The sequence below is a fragment of the Pleurodeles waltl genome, chromosome 6, assembly GCF_031143425.1.
Source record: "Pleurodeles waltl isolate 20211129_DDA chromosome 6, aPleWal1.hap1.20221129, whole genome shotgun sequence".
NCBI lineage: Eukaryota > Metazoa > Chordata > Amphibia > Caudata > Salamandridae > Pleurodeles > Pleurodeles waltl.
The window spans coordinates 1,434,013,435-1,434,038,908 of NC_090445.1; the positions used below are offsets into that span (position 1 = coordinate 1,434,013,435).

Sequence of the window (25,474 nt, forward strand, 5' to 3'; positions counted from 1 at the left end):
CGCAGAGGCCTTACTTAGGGGTGTCTGACTTATATGTAAGGCAGAGCATTGGACTGTGCCACTCATGTTGAGGGCACAGTCGAACATAAGCAGTTTGCACTGCTCCTTCAGTCTGAAGTGGCAGGCCCGCTTTCAGTAGTTTGCATGGGTCACTAAGGGTGGCACAAACTTGTGCTGCAGTCCTGAGGTCCCCTTTATCACCTATACCCTGTGTACCATTTACTAGGGACTTTTACGGTGATAGAGAATTACCAAGTCGACAAACCAATTTAGGGAGAGAATTGGAGCACTGAGGTCTGGTTAGCAGGCTCCAGTGCACTAACAGAGTCATAACCATCAGCACAGGGACAAAAAGTGGGGGGTGGCCATACACAAAGGGGCACTTTCTTATAGTTAACACTTCAGTAAAGTGTTGTGCTGTTTACCTGGTAACAAGTGTTGTATGGTGTGTAACCGGTCAGTAAAGTATTGTGTAGTTTGATGGCCAAAAGTGCTGTATGACGTATGACCTGTTATTAAAGTGTTGAGAGGTTTGAGGGTGTACAGTGTGCTGTGGTGTGAATGTAACCCGTCATGGAAACATTGAGTTGCCAGGCTAGAAAGCGCTGCGTGACGTGTTACCTCTCCGTGAAGAGATGGGAGGTTTGGCAGCAGGCTCTGTGTACCTCTGCAGCCACTAGAGGGTTGGGCAACCCTTCACCCTTCAGGGCGCCTCAATCAGCACACGGCTAATGAATATTTGTGATATATCGGAGATTTAGCCCCCACCCCAATCACATTTTCCGGGGGAGAACATCATTTTGCGATGCACTTCCACGTTTACTGTTAATTCCGACCGCTCAAGTGTCATCTGAAAGAAAAGTAGACCATGAACCATGCAGGGTGCCCAGCTAGACTACCGTATTCCGTTAACAGCCTTATGGTGGGAAAGTTGCATGCAGCGCCTTGAAGTGTTCTCTCCCTCTCTCAGGCCTTTCCTCGACCCTGCCTCCTCGATTAAATACAATGGCGTCTTGTTCTGGCTGCAGTACCACCCCGCCCACACGCCACGTGTGGTTAATCTCAAACTAAAGCCTCGAGGCATTAAGGGGCTTTATGTGCAGGAATCCGACGGCTCTGGAATAGTATCGAACAAACAACAAACTCCCTTGGCTGGTTCACCTGGGCACTGTCCCGAAGCCCGACCCCTGCCTCGCCTTCCTGAGCTCCTTGTGGACCGGATGCTTCTACCACCAGTACCCTACCGCCGCCCACCAGAGACTAACGCCACCGGAGCCCTCCCACCCTCCTGAGCCTGCAAACCCCTCCTTGGCCAGAGGTGCGTGTCCAGCTAATGATTAAACCCCATCATTGGTAAAACAGCGCGAGGGAAGCGAAGCGCAGTAGAATTCCATCAGTGCCGAGGGGTGCTGGACCAGCCCTGACTGGTTACACTTGGAAGGAACCTGCTCCGTGCTCTCCGTCTCCTGAGGGTTAGTGTTTGTGCAATAACACCCTGCAGGTGTCCCAGCCAGCTTTCCGCCCTCAGTCAGCACCTGAAGGTCACTGGTGAGGCTGTGGGTGTGCCGTGAATCTCTGGTGCTCTTCGTCGCACTGGGGTTTGTGAATGCAATGCACAGAGATTATTAGGGCCTCGGCAAGTCACACACACAGTCTAAACTGATAGACTTTGATGAAGGTCACTTGTATGACCGTAGATGTGCTGGGACCGCAAGTGCTGTCCATCTCGTGAAGGTCACGCCCCCATTGCACCCGAACTGACTAAGGTCACTGGTGAGGCTGTGGACGTGCTGAGACCTTGGGTGATGCTGGTCTCCTAAGCATCACTGGTTGAGCAGTGGGTGCGCTGGGCTCCACGGTCGTCTCTACGACGGGACAGGAATGAAAGGACTGGCCCGGCCTCTCTAGCCTCTGAAGACAGACCATGAAGTCCCAGCTGTACTGGAAGGTCCTGGAGGGAGTCTGCAGGTTTCTGGGTGTGTCCACGGCAGCAGGTAAGGACCCCGGCCTTGTCGGCATTGATGCTACGTATCTGCGAGATCGTTCTTTACGAAGGGCAAGGGTTAGTTAGCATGGACGAAGATTTGGGGTAAGCCATAACACGGGTCCACCAAAAAGCGAGGGGGCTTTAGAGAGGGACCACAAGCAATAGGGGAGTGATAGACTAATAAATGAGGGAGCGGTGAGTAGATGTTGAAGGGTGGCTCAGTCAGAATCTTGGACATTTGTGGGAGAGACCCATCTACTGGAACAAACATCAGAGGGCTTCTGAGGAGAGATGAAGGAGCATCCCCTAATGATGTAAGGGGAGAGGAAGGATGGGGTAGAGAGAGAGTTGGATCCACTGAGTGCGCTGCCTGGGGAGAGGTGAGGGGGGGCGGCACCCATGACCTGAGAGGAAAGAAAGGGAGTAACTTTGATTAGAGTAAGGGGGTGGGGTGCCTAGGGCTGCGTGGTTAAAGAGGGGAGTATGGGATGCCTTGGGATGCTTACGGTGATGTGATTAGAGTAGGGAGGATAGGATGCCTAGGGTGGCGTGATTATAGTAGAGAGAATGGGGTGCCTAGGGTGGTGTGATAAGAGTAGGGAGGATAGGGTGCCAAGGGTGGTGTGATGAGTAGGGAGGATGAGATGCCTGGGGTGGGCAGAGACGTTTTAAGGGATGGGCAAAGTGGGAGCTGGCCTTGTGCCCCAACTTCTCAGCCCTCCACCCCCTTATAGAGTCAGCTCTATTCCGCAGAGCCTTGTCCTAATGACCGTGAATAATTCTTAAACATGTTGTTTTAAATACGGTTTTTCTTATATTATGTTTAATGTGGGTGATGTGTGAGAGTCTATTACAGATATTTTGCAGAGAAATGTTGTGTTTATCTTTCATGCAACAGCCATTAAGATATTTTCAGATCAAAACAGGACCTCACATGAGAGAAATAAGAGGGTGTAGCCGAGATTATGTGCATATTAGTGAGCTGCTGCTGTGTTAAAATATTGAAAGCACACCTCACTATCCCTGGATAGGGATACATTAACACATTTAGAATTTGGACAAGTGGGCCTGCACGCTGTCAGTGACCTGACCAAAAAGGGCATGAAAGAGCTGAAATTGGATCATAAATTCAAAACTGTTACCAACAGGGGCCCTCAAAATACGTTTGACCCAGAGCCCACAAAATCCTTAAGATGTCCCTAGAGTGGGGTGATTAGAGTAAGGAGGATGGGTTGCCTAGGGTGGCATGATTACAGTAGGGAGGATGGGATGCCTAAGGTCATGTGATTAGAGTAGGGGAGGATGGCGTGCCTAAGGTGGCATGATTAGAGTAGGGAGGGTGGGTTTTCTAGTCCGGCATGATTAGAGTAGGAAGGAATGAGGTGCCTAGGGCAGCATGATTAGAGTAGGAAGGAATGGGGGACCTAGAAAAGCATGATTAGAGTAGGAATAAATGAGGGGTCTTGGGTGGAGTGATTAAAGATGGAAGGATTGGGGTTTCAAGGGTGGAGTGCTTAGAGTAGGTAGGATGGGGTGCCTAGAGTGGTGTGATTAGAGTAGGAAGGAATGGGGTGCCTAGGATCACATGATTAGAGTAGGGAGGATGGGATGCCTAAGGTGGTGCAGTTAATGTAGGAAGGATGGGGTTCCTAGGGTGGTGTAATTAGAGCAAGGAGGAATGGGATGCCTTCGTATGCCTAGGGTGGTGCCATTAAAGTCAATTGCTTGAACATTAATGGAAGGGGCTGATCAACTTAATACACAGAACAACCACCAGAGGGCTCCTGGGGAGAAATGAAGGGACATCCCCTGATGATGTAAGGGAAGAGGAAGGATGAAATGGAGGGACAGAGGGATTCACTGAGAAGGCAGCCTGGGGACATGTGAATGAGAAGTGGTGCTACCAATAACTTGAGAGGAAAGAAAGGGAGCGACTTTGATTAGAGTAGGGATGATGGTATGCCTAGGGTGTTGTGATTTGAGAAGAGAGGATGGGGTGCCAAGGGTAGTGTGATTAGAGTAAGGATGATGGGGTGCTTAGGGTGGTGTACTTAGAGTAGGGAGGATGGGATGCCTAGCCTGGTGTGATTAAAGTAGAGTTTGAGTGATTTGAAGGCAGAGAACGATCCACTGATGATCTGAGGGGCACATAGTGGGAGACAAAAGGGGAAGGATCCAGTCATGTGCAGAAGAGAGGGCCCAGTGGAAGGGGATGCAGAAGAGCTGAGAATAAAATATCAGTTAAGTTACAGAGTCTGCACATTCGATGACAGTGGTCCATGGAAATGTGAGATGAAGGCCACTGAAAGCCTCCAAGTTGCTGTCCTCCTAAGGGGTCTTCAAGGCGTGAATGGAGCCCATAGTTACTTCCATTCATCATTACTGTTCTCAGACCAGCAGCAAAGACGCCCAGAGTACCACCATAGCCCAGGATAACTTAATAGTAGGAAGGGAACCATAGGTTGTATCACAGAATATACTGGAGAACCAGTCAGAGTCAGGGAGGAGAGATCAGGAGAGGAAACGGCCAGATAAATACTACCAAAACAGCCCTCAACAACATTTTCCGTTAGTGCGGGCCCACAGGTTAGAGTATAGTGAATTGACACAGCAGGGCTCTAAGAGGGGTGGGTTCTGCTGTGGTTTCCAACCGGTTGGTCGTTATAAACTGAGTTTGAAATGAGTCTATATCGGGATTTATAATCATGTCTTTCGGTTCGTAGGCAAAAAGATTGATTGATTTTCACCAATGACTCTAAGAACCCTTAAGGCAGTGGTCTTCAAACTTTTAATGCCGCGCCCCCCTAGTGAAAAAATAATTACTGGGGCACCCCTCCAAATTTTTCACAATTATTCAATAAAATTTGCAAAGTTTAAATATGACTACACCTATTTAAACCTTGCTGTTAAATTCTGTTACTTATCTATAAATACAATCAAATACATGATGCCAAACCAGAGCTTAATTTGTGCTTGTTTTTTGCCGGTGCTGAGCACCGGCACTTATTTTTGAGGGCCAGGGCTTATTCTTCTGCCTCAAGCATTTGCTGCGAGCAAAAGACACATTTGGGAAAGACCGGAAGAGAAAAACAGAAAAGCGTCACAAAGGGAGAAAGTAGAAAGCTGCTAGATCTGAAGGGGAAGGGAGTGGTTGTATATGGATTGAAGAGGCCCGAGATGGCTTTAAGATTACGCTGCCTCAGTATTCGTGTTCACACAGCAGCCGCGTGTTTAAGAGAAGGGCTTTTGGCACCCGCACCTTTTTTATTTACAAATTAAACACTGTGCCAAACATATAATTCTGGTCAGGCAGGCCTTAGTGTAAAAGTATCCACATTGTGATTATTAGAAGCGGATGTGCTGGTCTTGAATACTATTTAGAGTCCCTCCCTTTTGAGAATTACTCCCAACTTAGACATAAATGACAAAACATGTTAGTGATGGCCCATTACAGAGTAGTTTACCTATGCTCATTTTTTTCTGCTTGAAACAAAGCTCTGGTATTAGAATAATTCTTCTTTTGGCCAGAGCCCAGAAAAAGAAATGCATTGTTTGCAAGTGAGTGTTTGTGGTGTGTGCGTGCGCGCATGTGTGTGTGATGAAGTGGGAGAGATGAAAAGATGTACATGTAAAAGGGAAGACTGAAAGGGTGCACAAGAGATAAAAATGGAAGTTATTCAGAAAGAGGTGGGAGAAAAGGGGCACAAGTGTGTCGTAGAGCTCGAGACTGCAGAGTAAAGTAGCGTGAAGGGGAGAGTGGGAGGGACTGAGGTGCTCTGAAGACCACTGTCCCTCCCACTCACCATGGTAATGTTTAATTCACAGTCTCCTAATTCTTCAGAAATCAAACTTGATCACTTCTAATTATTTCCAACAAAGCATTGTGCATACTCATTTATTTGATTCTGCTAACAAGTGTTTTCAAAGCCAAGAGGTCTGGTTATTTTTCATAGCATTCTGCCCATTGCTGTGGTATGTGTCTGGTAGCAAAATCAGAAGACTCACAGAGGCACCCAAACTGATTCTCCTCTAGGCGGGTTCTGGCTGAGGAAGAATACAGTGTGAGAAAAGCCTGTGAAAGTTATTTTACAGTCTTAGGCCAGCGTGTGTAGGTTTTAGCCTGTGATGCCTTTCCGAGGGAGGAAATGAGATAATGTGGTCAAAATTTCCCTTGTTTTTCTTTTCTTTACTTTCGTTTTCTTATAAAGCGCAGGTTAACTGAGCCATGTTTCGATTTGTAGCGTAGTAAAAATAGCAAAGCGCTTTGATGCCCATTCCAATCGTATCGTATCAGCGGTAAATAAAATGTTATGATGTAGGGATTAACCCTTTGGAGAGGAGATGGTGGGGGGCACGTATGGCACAACTGGAGAGATGTGGAAGGCACCGCAGAAAGGGTTTACCGAAGGGTACAGGTAGGTAGGTACACCCAGACTGCGCGCTTGGGAGCTAAATATCTGCGGCGTTGGAGGGAGCGAGATGATGTGCCGTCCTCTTTTGACTTAGCACAATGGGGGTTGCTCCACCACACAATGCAGTGCCCAGAATGAGAGGACGGGCCTTTATCTAGACCAGTCCGATTTAGCAGCATGCAATGGTGTCAGCTTTGCGTTATCAACTGATGCACCCCCTATGACAGCCCAACCCCCCCCCACACCCTCCGCCGGGGCCCCACCAGGGCGTATATGGCCTACTGGGACCGCATACAAAGGAAGGAGCATAGGCTATCTGCAATGGCACGTGAAGTCCATAAGTATTGTGATTACATGTACACTGAGTAGTGTTACTCTCTTCACCTATGACCGTCGAGGACATGAGTACAAACAGCTGTGGAGCTTGAGAGGCCATGGAGACCACCCCACTGAAAACTGATTCTAGTCTACGAGCCCATTTCATTGTTGGCCTCAGTTGCTGGTGACGTCCTCGCTATGATGTGAAGGGAAAGTGCACGTCACCCATACCCATTCGTTCCTTGTCTCCTCTCATTGGTGGAGAGCATTAGTATGGGCGTCATGGGCCCCAGTGCAAAACAATATTATGGGCCCCGGGCTGTGACTGGGTGCTAAAGGATAGACATTATAGGGGGTGCAGAGAACCCCTCACACGCCTCTGACCTATTGCCAATGCACTTGTTGCACCACTGGTGGCTAGGGATTCCACTTTAAGGCCTTGATCTCTCACTACAGAGACAACAACCCCCAATGTCTGTTCACGCCCCCACCCCTTCTCTGGCGGATATACTACTGTGAGCAGTAACAAATATGGCTTCTGCCCACTTCATTTTTGGCCTAATTGGAAGAACACCGTCCTACCATTGTCATTTGTGAACAGCACCATGGCAACTGGCCTTTGCTGACAGCTTCACCATCGTATTGCCCTGATTTACACGCTATCCTTATCAATGTGTTGTTTAAAACAGCAGACAGGAACTTTCGTCATGTGTTACAATGTATTGCGTTGGAATTGTGTTTATTATGGGCATGTGTGGGAAATCTTTTGGTGTTGTGCGTGAGTGACCAGGGTGGTGCATTTACCCTGTCTTGGGGAGCAGTGCCTAGCAGTGTGATGGTGGAGTGATGGGCTGGGAGACAGGTCGCGCTCAGATTACATGAGGTGGCTGCTACAATTTACTCTGAAGGTACATCAGCTGGTTGCTACATGATACTCTGAAGGTACATCAGGCACAAGTTATTCTGGTGGCATAGCAGCAGACTGGAAGAAGTTACTTTGAAGGTGCATCAAAGTACGTTAGCTGGCTGTTACATGTTACACTGAAGATATATTAACTGGCTGCTTATGGGTTATTCTATGTCAGCTGGCTGCTACAGGTTACTCTAAAAGTACATCAGCTCGCTGATAGCCGTAAGTTGAAGGTACATCAGCTACAAGTTACTCTAGTGGTGCATCAGCTAGCTATAAGAAGTTACTTGGAAGGCATATCACCTGGCTGATACGAGTTACTCTGAAGGCATATGTATATACTGGCTTCAACAAGTTACCATGAAGGTACATCAGCAAACTGCTAAAAGTTACTCTGGAGGTACATCAGGTGGCCACTGCAAGTTGCTCTGAAGGTACATCAGCTGGCTGCTACAGATTACACTGCAGGTCTATCAGCTACAAGTTACTCTGAAGGTACATCAGTTGGCTGCAGCACATTACACTTAAGGTACATCAGTTAGCTGCTATAGGTTACTTTGAAGATATTTCAGCTACAAGTTAGTCTGGAGGTACATCTGATAGCTGCTACACACTACTCCGAGGGTACACCAACCACAATTTGCTCCGAAGGTACATCACTGGGCTGCTATAATTTACTCTGAAGGCATATCAGCTACAAGTTACTCTTAAGGTACCTAAGTTAGCTGCTACAAGTTATTCTGAGGGTCCATCAGCTGGCTGATACGAGTTTCTCTGAAGGTAAATCTGCCATGCGTTGCTCTCAAGGCACACCAGCAGGCTGCTAGAAGTTACTCTACAGGTACATCAGCTATAAGTTACTCTGTACATTAACTGGCTGTTGTAAGTTAATTTAAAGGTGCATCAGCTGGCTGCTACACGTCAATTGGCAGGTATATCAGCTACAAGTTACTCTGATGATAATTTAGCTGGCTGCTGCAAGTTATTTTGAAAGTAGATCAGCTGGCTGCTAAACGTTATTCTGGAGGTACATCAGCTAGCTGTTACAAGATACACTGAAGGTACATCAGGTGGCTGCCACATGTTGCCCTGAAGGTAAATCAACTGGTAGCTACAAGGTACTCTGAAGTTACATCATTTGGCAGCTACAAGTTACTCTGAAAGCACACGTGTTGGCTGCTACATGGTACACTGAAGTTATATTCAGGGCAACTGGAATGATTCGGCAGGTGAGGGCCCAATTAAGTGGCAGGGTTGAGTAAATTGTACATAAAAAATGACAAATTATGCGGCATAATGTGGGACATTTTATAATGGTACAATTTCTCTATTGCATAATTTTTAAACATGGTAGAAATGTTTGGGCATTTGTTGCACCTCATTAGTAACAGTTTAACACCAATTTATAGTAATAAGCAACAGAAAAGTGGCCAGTCCCGCTTTGCAAAAGGCCTTCTACGGCGCAGCAACACATGTTGCAGCATTTTTAGGAACTTTTTAACTGCATGAGCTAGAAACAAATTTTTACCCTTGTTAAAATCTGCAGATTTTATGGCAGATGATGGATTACATGGCAAATGCAGGAAATTTATCATTAGGCGAAAATCACTGCAGTCGCACATTCGCATAATTCCAGTGGCCTCAGAATGTAAATCTGTTGGCTGCTAAACATTACTCTGCAGACATAGCAGCAACAAGTTGCTCTGAATGTATGTCGGCTGGCTGATGCAAGTTACTCTAAAAGCATATCAACTGGCTGCTAGGAGTTATCCTGAAGGCACATTAGGTGGCTGCTTCAAGTAGCTCCAAAGGTACATCGGCCTGCAGCTACAAGTTACTCTGAAGGTAAATAAACCATTTGCTCAAGTTACTGTGAAGGTATCTCAACTGATTGCTACAAGTTACTCTGAAGGTACATGTAGGAAGTTGACTCTGTATATACTATCTCAAAGTGAGAGATAGTGTGCACAGAGTCCAAGGGTTCCTCTTAGTGGTTGATAGTGCCAAAATTAGATAATACTAATGCTCTATTTTGTGGTAGTGTGGTGGAGCAGTGGGATTTTCAGAGGGTAGTGTTAAGCATTTGTTATACACACACAGGCAATAAATGAGGAACACTCAAAGATTTAACTCCAGGCCAATAGTTTTTATATAGAAAAATATCTCTTCTTAATTTATTTTAGAACCACAAGATTTGAGGTAAGTACATAAAATTAAAGGTACTTCACACAGGTAAGTATAGAACTTTGATTTAAAACAGTAGTACACACAGTTTTGGTTAAAATGGCAATAAGCTATTTTCAAAGTGGACACTGTGTAAAAATCAACAGTTCCTGGGGGAAGTAAGTTTGGTTAAGTTTCTCAGGTAAGTAAAGCACTTACACAGTCAGTCTCCTGGGCATAGGCAGCCCATCATTGGGGGTTCAAGGCAACCCCAAAGCCACCGCACCAGCAACACAGGGCCGGTCAGGTGTAGATGTCAAAGGAGGGCCCAAAACACATTGGCGCCTATGAAGAACAGGGGTGCTCCGGTCCTAGTCTGCTTACAGGTAAGTACCTGTGTCCTCGGGGAGTAGACCGGGGGGGCTTGTAGAGCACTGGAGGGACACAGAAGCCCACAAAACACACCCTCAGCGGCACAGGGGCGGCCGGGTGCAGTAGGCAAAGTAGGCAAAGTAGGCGTCAGGTTTGCTATTGAAAGCAATTGAGGGATCCAGGGGTCACTTAGGCGATGCAGGCAGGGCACAGGGGGCTTCTCAGGCCAGCCACCGACTGGGCTAGGATGAGGGCCACCTGCTGGTCACTCCTGCACTGGAAGGTGGTTCCTCTCAGTCCTGGAGGCAGCGGGTGCAGTGCATGGTCCAGGAGTCGGGTTCCTTGTTACTAAGCAGTCGGGGTCAGGGAGAGCCTCTGGATCCTCTCTGCAGGTGTCGCTGTGGGGGTGCAGTGGGGTCGACTCAGGGTACCCACGTCGTGGTGGTCACCTGGGAGTCCACTCTAAGGTGTTGGTTCTCTGGAGCTCAAGCCAGGGGTGTCGAGTGCAGAGTGTGAAGTCTCACGCTTCCGGCGGGAAGAGAGGGTTCTTTGAAAGTTGCTTTAAAGTTGGAAAGTTGTTGCAGGTTATGAACAGTGCCGCTGTTCTCAGGAGTTTCTTGGGCCTACGGGTTCAGGGCAGTCATCTGAGCCCTCAGAGGTCACTGGTCCCTGTTGGATACATCGCTGTGCAGGTTCTTTGAGTCTGGAAACAGGCCGGTAGGGCTGGGGCCAAGTCAGTTGTCGTCTCCGTCGTCTCTGCTGGACTTTCAGATCAAAAGTCCTTCTTCTTGTTGTAGGTTGCAGGAATCTGATTTCCTGGGTTCAGGGTCGCCCCTAAATACTAAATTTAGGGGTGTGTTTAGGTCTGGGGGGCAGTAGCCAATGGCTACTGTCCTGGAGGGTGGCTACACCCTCTTTGTGCCTCTTCCCTGAGTGGAGGAGGGCACATCCCTATTCCTATTGGGGGAATCCTCCAAACTCAAGATGGAGGATTTCTAAAGGCAAGGGTCACCTCAGCTCAGGGCACCTTAAGGGCTGTCCTAAGTGGTGGGTGACTCCTTCATGTTTTCCTCATTATCTCCTCCAGCCTTGCCACCAAAAGTGAGGGCAGTGGCTGGAGGGGCGGGCATCTCCACTAGCTGGGATGCCCTGGGGTGCTGTAACAAAAGGCATGAGCCTTTGAGGCTCACCGCCTGGTGTTACAGTTCCTGCAGGGGGAGGTGAGAAGCACCTCCACTCAGTACAGGCTTTGTTTCTGGCCACAGAGTGACAAAAGCACTCACCCGATGTGACCAGAAACTCATCTGGTTGTGACAGGCTGGCAGAAACTGGTCAGCCTGGCACTAGGATTTGGACTGGTATTCAGGGGGCATCGCTACAATGCCCTCTGGGTGTATTTTACAATAAATCCCACACTGGCATCAGTGTGCATTTATTGTGCTGAGAAGTTTAATACCAAACTTCCCAGATTTCATCCATACGCCATTATGAAACTATGGCGTTTGTGACTAACAGACTCCTGGACCATATACTCTTTATGGCTACCCTGCACTTACAATGTCTAAGGTTTTGCTTAGACACTGTATGGGCATAGTGCTCATGCACTTATGCCCTCACCTGTGGTATAGTATACCCTGCCTTAGAGCTGTAAGGCCTGCTAGAGGGGTGACTTACCTATGCTACAGGCAGGGAGAGGTGGGCATGGCACCCTGAGGGGGAGTGCCATGTCGACTTAGTCATTTTCTCCCCACCAGCACACACAAGCTGTGAGGCAGTGTGCATGTGCTGAGTGAGGGGTCTCCCGGGTGGCATACGACATGCTGCAGCCCTTAGAGACCTTACCTGGCCACAGGGCCCTTGGTACCAGGGGTACCATTTACAAGGGACTTATCTGTGTGCCATGGCTGTGCCAATTGTGGGAACAAAGGTACAGTTTAGGGAAAGAACACTGGAGCTGGGGCCTGGTTAGCAGGGTCCCAGCACACTTTCAATCATAACTGGCATCAACAAAAGGCAAAAAGTCAGGGGGTAACCATGCCAAGGAAGGCATTTCCTTACAGTGCATCAAATGGTTGCTACAATTTGCTCTGGAGATATATCAACTGGCTGCTACAAGTTATTCTGGAGGTACATCAGCTTGCTGCTGCACATTCCCTTGAAGGTATATAAGTTGGCTGCTAATAGTTATTCTGAAGGTACCTCAGTTACAAGTTACTCCGAAGGTACATCAGCTGGCTCTTACTAGTTATTTTGAAGGTACATCGGCTACAAGTTACTCTGAAGGTACATCACCTGCCTGCTACAAGTTACTGTGAAGGTACATTAGCTGGCTGCTAGACGTTACTATAAGTTACTCTGATGGTACATCGCCTGGCTGCTACAAGTTACTCGGAAGGTACCTCAGCTGGCCGCTACAGCTTACCCTGAGGGTATATCAGATGGCTGCTACAAGTTACTTTAATATTATGTTAGCCATTATTGGCTAAGAAGGTACATCAACTGGCTGCTAGAAGTTACTCTGAAGGTACATCCACTACAAGTTACTCTGAGGGTACACCAGCTAGCCGCTACAAGTTACTCTGAAGATACATCAGCTGGCTGCTACACGTCACTTTGAAGGTACATCCAATGGCTGCTACAAGTTACTGTATAAAGGACATCCGATGGCTGCTACAAGTTACTTTGAAGATACATCAGCCACAGGACGTTCTGATGGTACATCAGCTGGCTGGTAGAAGTCAGTATGAAGGTACATCAGCTAGAAGTTACTCTGAAGATACATCACCTGGCTGTTACAAGTTACTCTGCAGGTATACCTGCTACACGTTACTGTAAAGGTACCTGAGCTGGCTGCTGCAAGTTACTCCGAGGGTATAGCAGCTGACAGGTCCAAATTACTCTGAAGGAACATCATCTGGCTGCCACCAGTTACTCTGCAGGTATATCAGCTACAATTTACTCTGAAAGTATAACAGCTGGTTGCCTCAAGATACTCCAAAGGTGCATCAGTCGGCTGCTACAAGTTATTATGCACATATATCACCTACAGGTTGTTTCAAAGGTATATTAGCCGGCTGCTGAAAGTTACTCTGAAGGTGCATGAACTCCCTGCTACAGGTTACTCTGAAGGTACATCCAGTGGCTGCTACTAGTTATTCTGAAGGTATATCTGATGGCTGCCACAAGTTACTTTAAAGATACATCAGCCACACGATGCTCTGATACATCAATTGGCTGCTAGAAGTTACACGGAAGGTAAACCAGCTAGAAGTTACTTCGAAGATAAATCACCTGGTTGCTACAAATTACTCTCCAGGTATATCAGCTACATGTTACTCTGATGGTACAACAGCTGGCTGCTACAAGTTATTCTTCAGTTATATCACATACAAGTGTTTCCAAATGTATATTAGCTGGCTGCTAGGAGTTACTCTTAAGATACATCATCTACAAGTTACTCTGACACAGTGGCTATTGGTTGATTCTAGAAGTTGTGGGACTGCGCATTTAACAGTAAACGCCATGAAGCCCAATTACACCCTCCAGGACCGGCCTCGGGAATTGCCTTTTTATTTCACAAACTTTCAAATCACAAGTTTTTAAACTTTCAAGCCACACACACTCACAAACTTTCAAATCACAAACGTTCATACTTTCAGATTTCACGCACATCCATGCACTTAAACAACCACTCTGGAATAAAAAAACGATACGTTTAAAAAGATAGTGTTGCACCCTGGCCTTGTGCTGTATTTTAAGTAGTGGCATCACACCCTAACCTTCTGCTTATTTACAACGGCAGAATTGCACCCTGGCCTTGTGCTGAACTTAAAGAGGCCACCGAATGAATGATATCAGAATAGGTGTCGAAACTCAAGGAGAAGCCACCAGACAAAGGAACATTTTGGAATGCCAATTGGGTGGTGCTTATAGACGATATACGACTTTGTAAAGACAACTTTCATTGTCTTTATCTACACTAAATGGGCCTGAAGCAGTAACAGGGTGTCCGGCGACTCGTGATGTTCTTAACACTACAGAATTGCACCCGACCTTGAATTGTATTTAAATGAGCCGAAAATTGAATCATGTCTCAAAAGTGTCAAAACACAGTAGAATGTCAGCCTGGCCTTGTGATATGCTTAAAGGGGCCATCGAGTGAATGGTGTTCCAGTGGGGCTCAGAACACAATTGAATGCACCTTGGCTTGTGCTGTAAAAATAGAATTGCTCAATGCACTTGAAATGTATGTACATGGGCCATTCTATCGTGAAAGAATGAGCAATACAAGATCTTGTTGTAGATTTGTAGTTTATTTTTCTTTCCGTGCCTTTTTTGGCTCAGGCAAAGATGAGAGTAATTCATTCAATGTACGATTAGTTAGGAGGAAACTTAAAGTTATGAACGTTTGATTGTTCTCACGTACCAGGTTACAAACCTCTTGCATGGTGTTCAGCTTTCAGCTGGATGTTCGCTGGCTGCAAGAGAATAAGGAAAATGCAGCACCCTTCCTCCATTCACCTGCGACCAATGGACTGTAGCAGGCATGTGGCTCTTTGTGGCCTGGACAGAGGGTTGTTTGTTCTCGTAATCACCTGCTCTGACAGGCCTCATTCTCCCATCCACTTTATTAATTTAAAAGTGCGTCAAAAGAAACACTATTTTCAAACTCAAACTGTACTACAGGTGCTAGAATTCTAGGGTAACCCAATAGCGAATTGTATCACCGTATTAGCCCATGGAAATTGCTTCATTTGCCAAACCAATGGAAAACTGCTGCTTTGGGTAAATCAATGACAAATAGCATTATTTCGGTATAGCAATGGTAAACACTGTGACTGGGTGATCCATCGGCAAATAGCAGCATTGGGAAACCAACGGAAACAGTGGGATTGGGAAACCAATAGCCAACAGTAGTGTAGGCTAAACTAATGGGAAATAGAGGCATTGGTTACTGGAAACACCCGGAAGAACGAGTCTGGAACCACGAGGTTGTGAAAAACGAAAGCGAAACAACACTTTCCTTTTCCACTACTCCCTGGTTTTGGTACCTTAATTAACCACGCATGTCTGAACAACGGATATGCGTGGTCAAGGTACAGAAGGGAGTCGGAGTGGACGCGGTGAAGGAGGAGGTAAGTTGAGCTGGGACTGGGGCTGTTTTGTGGGGGGTTGGGGATGATTAGGGTTTAGGGGGCAGGGTTTAGGTTTTAGGGGCGGGGACTCAGGGTATTTTTAGTTTTTGGGGTGGGGTGGGGTGGGGCGCTGGGGGTGATTAGGGTTTAGGGGGGAAGAGGGGAGGGGTTTAGGTTTAAGGGGTGGGGTGGGGAGCTGGGGTTGAAGCATGCTGGGTTGTGTATGGTGATTGGTAATGCCTTTACCAGGAATGCGTTTACAACGGTAAAATCATTGTAAACGCATTCGTGGTAAAGGCATTAGTGTTTAGAACGAGGTTGTTGTTCCGACCTCGTTGTTGAGCCACGGATGGTTTAGGCACCCATGGTTCCGACATATAACCATTGGTTACACCAATACCAAATTGCATCTCTGCATAAACCAAAGACAAAAAACTTGCTTGGCTTAACCAACACTAAATAGCTCCACTGTGTAAGGAAATGGCATGTTTTGTAATTTGGTAAACCAATGGCAAATAGGAGCATTTGGAAAAACAATGACAGGTAACATAGTAGGGTAAATGAACAGTAAATATGGTAAACCAATATCAGAAAGTGTAATTGGGTGAACAAATAGCAAATATCATATTTGAAAAACAAATGCAAATTGAGTTATTGGGTAAGCCAATGGCCAGCAGTGTTACCGGGTAAACCAATAGTAAATAGCATATTCGGAATAAACAATAGCAAGGAGTGTAATAGACCAAATACAGATTTAACTTGATCATTACCAGTTACCTTGTAAGTTTCCATCTTGAAAGAACTGTGCAGGGCTGGAAATCTACAAAAACTCAAACCATGATTAAAAGTAAAAGTCATTTTTTTACATGAGGTTCTATGGCTCTTTGACTATTTTGCCTGGGGGTGTTCAAACGCAGGTCCAGGAGGATCAGAAAAAAATCCAGACTCCCCGGATCGCTTCTGACCACGTAAATGTTGTTGGCCTGTCTGGCACATGCTAGGAGAGGTTCATGGTGTTTGGTTATGTTGTGTAAGCCGGCTCTGTTGGACGTCGCTGTGCAAAAGCATGGAGTGTTGCATCTGTTGAATGTCACTGTGCATAAACACGGGGTGTTGCATCTGTTAAATGTCGCTGTGCATAAGCATTGGGTCTTGCAGAGAGACACTTACCCTCTTTTGATGGACAGTATCATCTGTGATTTTTGCCATTAGGTGCATCAGTGAGGTCGACCAGGGGATATAAAGGTAAATCAGTAGTATGACAAGGTCAAACCTACAGAGAGTGATGCATGGCTTCCACCCAAAGGGCATCCCTCAATTAGGCTCTGCCAAGCTATTAGTGGGTAATGGAGCCGTACTCCCATAAATGAGGACAAACCTACTGGAGGCGCTGCTAATCCACAAGGGAGTATTTTGTGGAGTCCACCAAGGTGAGGCACAGGAGCTATTCAACAGCAGAAGTTCACTCAAGATCGATAGACTACTTCATACCGTACCACAGTTATTGATAAGAGTAATATAAGGGGATACCTTCCATCAAACTTTTTGACAGGTGCCCCACCCCGTGATGATGTAGACAATAAGGTGGGCAATGACGTGGGTACCCCGCCCCATGATGACGTAAGCAATGACGTAGGTGTAGGTGAGTCACGTGGGTTGTGACATGGTGTGATGCCGTGTTAGTCACGTGCCCTGATGCTTTCCCTAGTGTGTAGGTCTATGGGCTGTGTGAAATGGTGGCTGTGAAGGTGTGTGGCATGCTTCATGGCCCAAGAGGACAAGCCTGGGCAAGTGAGACATTCAGGACCAAATGGCTGCTTGGGGGGGCCACCTCACAGGGTGAAGCATTGGGATTGTAAGGCAAAACCTCCACACTGCTGGTTAATCCAAAAAAAGGGGCTGGGCAAATGCTGCAAAGGTCGTGACATATGGTTAGCATTACGTGTAACCCTTCAACGTATCAGAGCCATCAAGGAGAGCATATGACCGTTATGTGTTGTAGAGGCATATGTTCTTTTTGAACCATTGAATACATATAAGGAGCCGGCTAGAGCAGCATTCCAAACCATGAACCATCGATGAAATAGGTTGTCAAGGCATTATGAAGAGATACAATCCTCTCACCAGAAAAGCCTCAGGGGCCCAGAGCACTATCAATAGATATTACCGGACCCTAACACCTCTGGTGTTGGATGAGAATGCACAGCCGGCTGCCCCTAAAGATGGGGGTTCCGACGTTACCAGTTTTCAAGAGAAACTTTGCTAGCGGCTTGAAAAGCTCAGCCTCAAGAATTTGCCGCAACTGATATTCCCTATTAAGGTTGACAGCAGCAGCAGCGAAGCCTCGAAAGACAAATTAAATGATGCAATCAACTTCATCGACACTGAAGATGATGAAAAAGGTATAGCACCACCGAATTTTCCAGTCTCTGAAGATATGGGCTTTCAGGAGGACCCTGGTCCAGAGGCAGTCGTCGTACAGCCGGCAAGTGTAAACTCCAAAGCCACTTATACACCAATGGACCTATGCGACTTGCAAGATTTCAGAGCAGCCTCAGAGTGTAGCGAAAATGCTGAGGTTAGTAAAAAAAACGTTATAGACGGTTATCGTGTATACCCTGATATCATACTTTTAAATAATAGTTTGTCTTTTGTTTCTGTTTGAACCGTTGAAAACAACCGCAAAAAGAGATGCTCTAGAGGGGTCTACGCCAAAGGTTAACAACGTAAATTTTTACTTCTTATGCTGTTCCAGACAGTCTGAAAGTATTACAAGCAAGAACAAGGAGCCGCGTAAGAAATGTGTTTACACCTACAATAGCACCGATTTTGAAAAGGAAACTCAAAGCGTACCCTACAACGCCATATGGCCTGTTAAAGGTTGTGCAGCGACCATTGTGAACACATGTGTAAAACATGACTATTATAACCTATGTTACGGGCATAAAATTAACGAGCCACAGCAGGAGGCTCATGACTGTCAATACGAGCCGTACACTGCAAGAACAATTCGACACATATGTAGCCGATTAGACCCTCACAAGGTATATAAGTTGTTAAGGGTTGTCAGCTGTGAAGAAATGTGTCCACGCTGATATGATTAACGTCTTCGCAGCAGTGGTCAATGAGATGCGATACGCGGTTGAGCCCTGCTCAAAACTCGAACGTGTGCAGGGGCTGTGTAACTATTTTGACAAAAGATTGATAGAAAGGGTTATAGAAAGACGAATGTGTGATACTTATTATAAAAATAGAAGAATGGGGTCTTTAGTCCCACAAAAAAATACAGAGGTCGCGGTTAGCGGAACAGAACCGTGTTATTTAACGCTACATACTTACTCCCTATTAGGACGAGAATCAGAGTGTTGTGGTGCAAGATGTCTATGAGTTACACCCAGGATACATCTGTATTGGAAGGTTGATATATGTGCTGGTTAAAGAAAGAATAGCTGAAATACACCCTGTGACTCTGCGTTATCTGAACATTTCGGAAACTCCTGCTACGTTGCAGTGCGACAGACCAGTGTGTATTTTCAACTGGTGTATCAACGCATGGCTACCCGCAATGGATAAATACTGGAACGCGTACAAAGGCTGTGCGCGTGAGTTAAGACTTTCACCATTGACTGGGCTACACTGTGCTTTTGAATTTATTACTGAAGATTATTTCATAAATAAAGGTTCTGTATTGTCCAACCTAGAACTGTATGAACTGTTGAATGCTGTCAGTATCCTGAGCATCCAGAGTTGTAGGCGGGGGAGCAGGAAGTAATGTCTAGAGCTATTGAGTGTATACCTATAAAAATAAAAATACCAAAGTTTGCGACCATGCGACCTAGCAAAAGGAACGGCTCTGAGTAGTATGTGTAACATGTGTCATACTATGTATACGTAGTCAAAAGGCCTCATTGAGTCCAGCAGCGTTGACAGCAATAAGCTATGTACCATGAAATGTCAAGTACATGTTGTGCTTAAACACTTTTATATTTTTTTTAATAAAATGTTCTTACACAAAACAGGCGTCTTTCACTTCATGGGTTGCAACAACAGCTATCATGTCAAAGGGCGTGTTAAGGAAGCTTTTTTACGATACACTAGGGGTTGGAAGCTTTGAAAGCGCCGAAACTCTGTTTAAAAGGACTCGAGTTGAATATGAATCTGTAAACCAATCAGGGGTGAAGACTTGGTTATCGGGAGAAGAGGTGTATTCACTCCACAAACCAGCTAGGAGACGTTTTAAGAGGAGGGCCACAGTCGTTAGTGCGCAGCTAGATTATCAGTGGCAGGAGGACATAATCAGTCTTCAAGTTCTGAGAATGTACATATTAACAGTCATAGACGTATTGTCCAAGTATGCCTATGCGGAAGCGTTAAATGATTAAAGTGGTACCAGCGACACCGCCGCCTTTAAAGTCATCTTCAATAATTTTTAAACAAAACTTTTCAGAAATTAATAAAGCAGCACGCTGTTCAGCATTTTGTAACGCACACTGAGGTAAAAGCGGCAGATGTAGAGCGTTTTAACAGAAACTTTAAAATCAAAGATGTGGTGATATTTCGCAGCCAACAATACCTACAGATACGTGGATGTTCTACAGTGTATTATAGATGTTTATAACGCCAATTACCACAAGACCATCAAAATGTCTCCCGCGGAGGTAACGGCTAATAATTAGTTAATGGTGTGGAGAGCTGTATGCGGAAGTCGTCTCGCAGCGAGGGTCAAGAAACCTGTTTTAAAAGAAGGGGATCATGTCAGGGTTTCAAAGTTGAAGGGTGTCTTCACCAAAGGCTACCTACAAACATTTAGTGACAAGATATTTATAGTGGAAAGTGTGGAGTTGAAAGAAGGCGTATATATTTACAAGTTGAAGAACTGCGACAGGGAAAAGGTAACAGGTGTCTTTTATAACGAAGAGTTACAAAAGGTGCCCTACGATCCGAACGGGGTGTACAGGATTGAAAAGGTTCTGAAAATGAAAGGCAGCGGAGCTAAGTGACAGGAGCTGGTCAAATTTCGGTGGTGGCCTGAGAAATTTAACAGTTGGGTTTTCAACAGCTCGTTGCACAGGGTGTGAGGTCGCGCTGTAAGCGCCAAGATGGAGACCTCACCTTTTTATATTACTCTGCCGTCCAACGCCTCGAAGGGCGTGTTCCCTGACAATCAGATTCTAATTATACAGTGAAACTGGCTAAACCGGTGGGCCTCAAAGGGTCCCGGGAGGTGGCCCTAACGGAGATAAAGTACCCTAGAACGTGGAATACATTTACACAGCACAAGGCAAAATTTATCCTAAAGCGCTTTCAGGACTTCTTGAGCCTCCCCGTGAGTTTCCTGCACGGGTTTTACTCCAGCGTAGCGGCAGTGATGGGCGCAATCAACAGAGCCATAGCAGGCACTGAAGCGTATGCAAATATACACCTGGTGTCGGATAACATTAGAAGAAAAGTGTTTCTTAAAATATGGGAAAGTTATTGTTAAGCTTCATTTAAGGTTGTGCCGTGACGGTGACTATTAGGCAGTTGCGATAGTCATCGTGAAAACATATGGGGACCCCTCTATGTACAGGGACTATTATAGAGATCAGGCCTGCTATGGCAGATCGCTGCCCCACTTTCAAGGGGCCCCTGTTATGTACGGGCTGGATTGGGGGGCTTCTTTCGGAGTTTGTTTAGAAGAGCCATGCCTTTTTTGAGAAGAGGGTATGAAATTGCAAAACCTCACGTTAAAGCTGCGGCTACGAACATAGCCCATGACGTTGTGGGCTCTGTAACGTCGCCTGTCACCAAGCGCATGAACAAACAGCCCCAAGAAGGAGTTGGGTTGTTGTACAAGGTGCATGCTGGTGTTAAAGTTAAAAAAGGAAGCGAATGGCTTTGAGGCGCAGAGGTCTGCCCTATAAAAAAACAGAGGACTTCTTCAAAAGGCACACACATAAGAAGAGTTGTAAGACGGAAGAGATCTTCCAAGAAGAAGAAGAGAACACACTCTAGTGCGAATATCTTTTAAATAAGCTATTATGGCCTTCGTACACTGCGCCTTGGGTGAATGTGCCAAATCTGAGCTAGATTTGTTTTCTCTAAAACCCACACAGACCAGCATCGAGAACAGTTTTTTCATGGAAGTATCGCCTGTAGCCGCTCGGACGCCTCTGGCGCTGACAGAGTTTTTTGTGTCAGGGTCCACAGATATGTATTTGGATCTCAACAACACTCTGCTACACCTTGTCTGAAAAATAACAAAAGCGAACGGCACCAACATCGAGGCCAATACTAAAGTGGTGCCGATCGCCTACCCCGTCGCAACCATGTTTAATCAGGTGGACATTAACCAGGGCGAACGACTCATCATGCAAAGTGATAACATATATGTCTACAGGCTCCACATAGAGAGTATTCTAAATTACAGTCATGAAGCCCTAGACACACAGCTTTCAGCGGGGCTCTTCTACAAAGATACTCAAGCGCATTTTGAGGATACAGCGTTGGACGGGGGAAATGATGGTTTTAAAAAAAGAGCCAGCTTTGCCGTAGGTAGTAGACAGTTTGACCTCCTGGGGTGCATACCTTCAGACTTTTCCTTACAAGATAAACTTCTCATCAAAGGTATTGATCTTAAGATCAAACTCAACCGCAACAGAGACGCGTTCTGTCTCATCAGCGGCTATGCGGAACAGTCTAAACTGGTTGTATTGTCGGCGAGCCTGTTTGTTAAGAGAGTGAAAGTGACACTGAGCATCACACTGACCCACGCCAAAGCTTTACAACTATCGAATGGCAAGTATGCCATCGAAAGAGTGGCTCTGAAGATATTCAGCATCCCTGCCGGTACTAGATTAACGCAGTAGCAAAATCTATTTCTGGGGCAACTCCTGAAACTCATCATCATAGGGTTTGTGGACAATATAGCTGTTAGCGGGCTCTATACCTCTAACCCTTTCAACATCAAGCACTACGACATCAACTACATGACTTTGGTCCACGAGGGAGCTGTTATCCCAGCAAAACCGTTTACCCCTTGTTTTGGAACCTTCAATTTTGTCAGGGAATATCTCGGTCTGGTCTCGATAATGGGGAAACACCTGCGTGACTCAGGAGTCGTTGTTTCAAGAGAGGGGTATGGGGCCGGCTACATGCTGTTTGCGTTCGACCTGACTCCTGACATGGAAGACAGAGACCACTACAACTTGATCAAAAACGTAAATCTAAAAGCTGGAATACTCTCTACACAGGCGCTGGCTACCAACGTGAAAATGGTTGTATTCTCTCTATTCAATAGCATCATCCAAGTCAATCACGCCCAACAGATTATGCTTGACTATCATTAAAAGATTGTAAAATGGACACTGTGCAGATACGTGACTTCTTAAGCAGGCATAAATACACTAAGAAATACTTTTTAGGTGTATTTCCTAGTGACAGGCTACTGGGGGAGCTAGGCCCAGAAAGACCCCGCACACTTGTCTTTAACACTGACCCGCATTGCAAGGGCTGTACACATTGGGCGGCCCTGTTTCTGGATGTAGACAAGGTTATAGTGTCTGACAGTTTGGCAGAGTTCCCAGAGCATAACATTTATACAAAACCGATATTTAAATGTGTTAAAAAAGCATCGCCCACAGTCGAGTATAACAAGATGAATGTACAGGATTCTCTAGCCATCACATACGGGGAACACTGTATATATTGTATTAGTAAAATGTCTGAGGGTATGACGTTTAGAAATGTTTTAAATCTGTATTCCGACGATCAAGTAATCAACAACGGTATTGTTATGAAATATGTGAATGAAAACTCAAGGACTATGTTGAGCGTTGTTGAAACAGAATACAGTGTTTGTCAAAAGTGTAAGGCATTGTAATGCCTCTATTTGTTCTGATGACTGTCTAAAATAAAATATCTTAAACATGAATTCGGACTGTGCCTTTTTTATTCACACGCCCCACATTTTAAAACCATTTAAAAAAAGATGACTGACGACTGTTGAAAAGTTAGAAGTGTTTATTGCAAACAGTTTTCAGCACAAACATTTACAAGGGTAAAGAAATAAATGAAGCAAAAATCTTTCAAGACGCGAACCTTTTAACAAAACTGTACAACTGTTTAAATGTCATGATAACATTAGAGCAGTAGACAACTGTTTATTTTGAACAGTCTCTTTTTAGGCTCCATAGGTAGAGGTTCGCTGCTCCTAGACGGTGTTAGCTGCGGAAAGAAAGACGTTGTCGACACAGTGGGACTCATGGTAAAAACACCAGGGGTCAGATCTTTCAAACTTTCAAGCCTTTGCCGGTGGTTGGAGTTACCGACGATAGTGGAAGGATGTAGAGTTCTGCAGAGGCGTGTAGGAACTGCTCCCATCCTCTAGGAGTGTCTTGGGTCAATAGTGTTTTGCTGTGCATGAGACCTCTGACCAGATTATATCCAGCAACCGGTTGTCCCTTGTAAATGAATTCACCCCGGTCATTCCAAGAGGTCAGATCATTAGTAGCAGTCATTTTATGGAGCAGCATTTGCACCACCCTTCTATACCTCTGCCTTATATTTTTTAAAAGGTCTTCGACAAAGGCATCCGTGGGGGCTGGGGATCCTGGGACTTAAGGTGCTACCAGGTCTGCTGGCGGCTGTTCCATGTCGGGGTATACAGAGTCAGTTTGTTTTTTTCAGCGTTCCATTGTTTGTAATACTGTAAAAAGTTTTGAAGGGCTCCTGAGTAAAGCCCCGCTTTGTTGTGTGGTTTTAAATCGGTTCGGTTCAAAATGGCTTTGATCTCAGTATCGAGACACAGCATCTAATTTCTGCGTATGTCCCAGATGTCAATGGTGAAAGGTCCCAAATTCTCCCGCTGTTGGTGAGGCACAAGGTAAATTTTTTGGGCGTGCGCCATCAGGTCCTTTATAGGAGACCTGTAATTAGTGTTGTAGCTATAATCAGCAGTGCCGCTATAAAACCTCCAGACTGTTTGACCAGTTTCTTTGAGAAAGGAGCAACGCTCTTTTATTGCTGAGCATCTTAATAATGTGGTGCTTCTTCAGCACGAGGAACTGGCTCGTTGATATCGGGATAGCCTTTCTTTTCAGGGGGCTGGCTGTGACCAGCATTTTTAGGAGGTCTAAATTACGCCGTAGCCACACAGGCATGGTAGAGACCTTACATTATAAGGTTTATAGTGTAAATGTTATAAAGTCTTTTTAATGGGTCTTTTTATAGGCTTTGGGGACTGTTTTAGGCATGTAAGCGACTGGTAAGTCAGGTGGGAAAATACCAGAGCATACTCTGTAGTCTTCTAGAGTTTTGGTTTTTAAATCTACCAGTAAGTAGCTGTGGGGTTTTGTGGTAGCGTCGTTAAACGCTTCCATGAAAAACTGCGTTTTTCCGGGGTACATCTGTTTAGCTATAATTGATATCTTAAGCTTGTCGCTGGGTTTTTAAATGAGACCAGGTATGAGGCGCTGAGAGTTATAGAATGACTGCTCTTACCCTTGTAAAACAAGTTCTGCACAATGTATCATATGCTTAGATTACGATGATGTGAATATTGAGTAAAAGCCCTCTCGATCACGGGGTGGTCCCTGCCTTTGCGCATGAGATCATCCACAATGACCATGTTTACAAGGTGTTTAGGTAACAAGTCATTGTTGTTGAGATTTCTGGGGATGCCTTCTATAAATCTGATGTGTTGGAACGTTAGCGATAGTTAGATCTTGCCAGCAGAAATAAAGCCATACGATGTTGTTAGGGGTCTGAGATAAAACACCGGGAGCATTTTCTAACAGATTTTTTATAAAATAACTTTTACCTCTGTTTGAGGGACCTGCTAAAACTCAGGAGAATGTGTGTAGCAGCCTGGTGTCCATAGTGGTTGGGGGTTCGCCCCTCCAATGTATTTTAATAACTGTACAGCAGTATTTTGTAGTCCTCGGTCAGGACCCTTTTAGTAAACACTACTTGCAGGGTTTTAAACAACGGTTGTGTTGTAATTTCCCACCTTTTTTTAGACCTGACTATGCTAGGGTGATTTACGACTATTGCTTTAAAATTTTCTCAATCTCCCGTGCACCAGACATTTCAGACTGTCAACATTTTATTTTAACCGTATTGCTGACGTTTAGAGTGATACCTTTGATTTTCATGCATCCTTGTTATTAGAGTTTTGGTAACTATAGATCTTCGGTCC

General features: G+C 45.5%; 1 protein-coding gene across 4 annotated transcripts in view; it reads left to right on the forward strand.

Annotated features, from left to right (window-relative positions):
• Positions 1-25,474, forward strand: part of TMEM72 (transmembrane protein 72) — a 202,175-nt gene that overhangs the window by 116,751 nt on the left and 59,950 nt on the right. For 2 of the 4 annotated variants that reach the window (XM_069240812.1, XM_069240813.1), the window contains exon 1: positions 1,119-1,994. The exons of the other annotated variants lie outside the window; for them this stretch is intronic. In XM_069240812.1, the coding sequence (XP_069096913.1) occupies positions 1,925-1,994 (70 nt within the window). In that variant the 5' untranslated portion in view covers positions 1,119-1,924. Of the gene's footprint in view, positions 1-1,118; positions 1,995-25,474 lie in introns of those variants that run through there. 4 annotated transcript variants of the gene reach the window in all.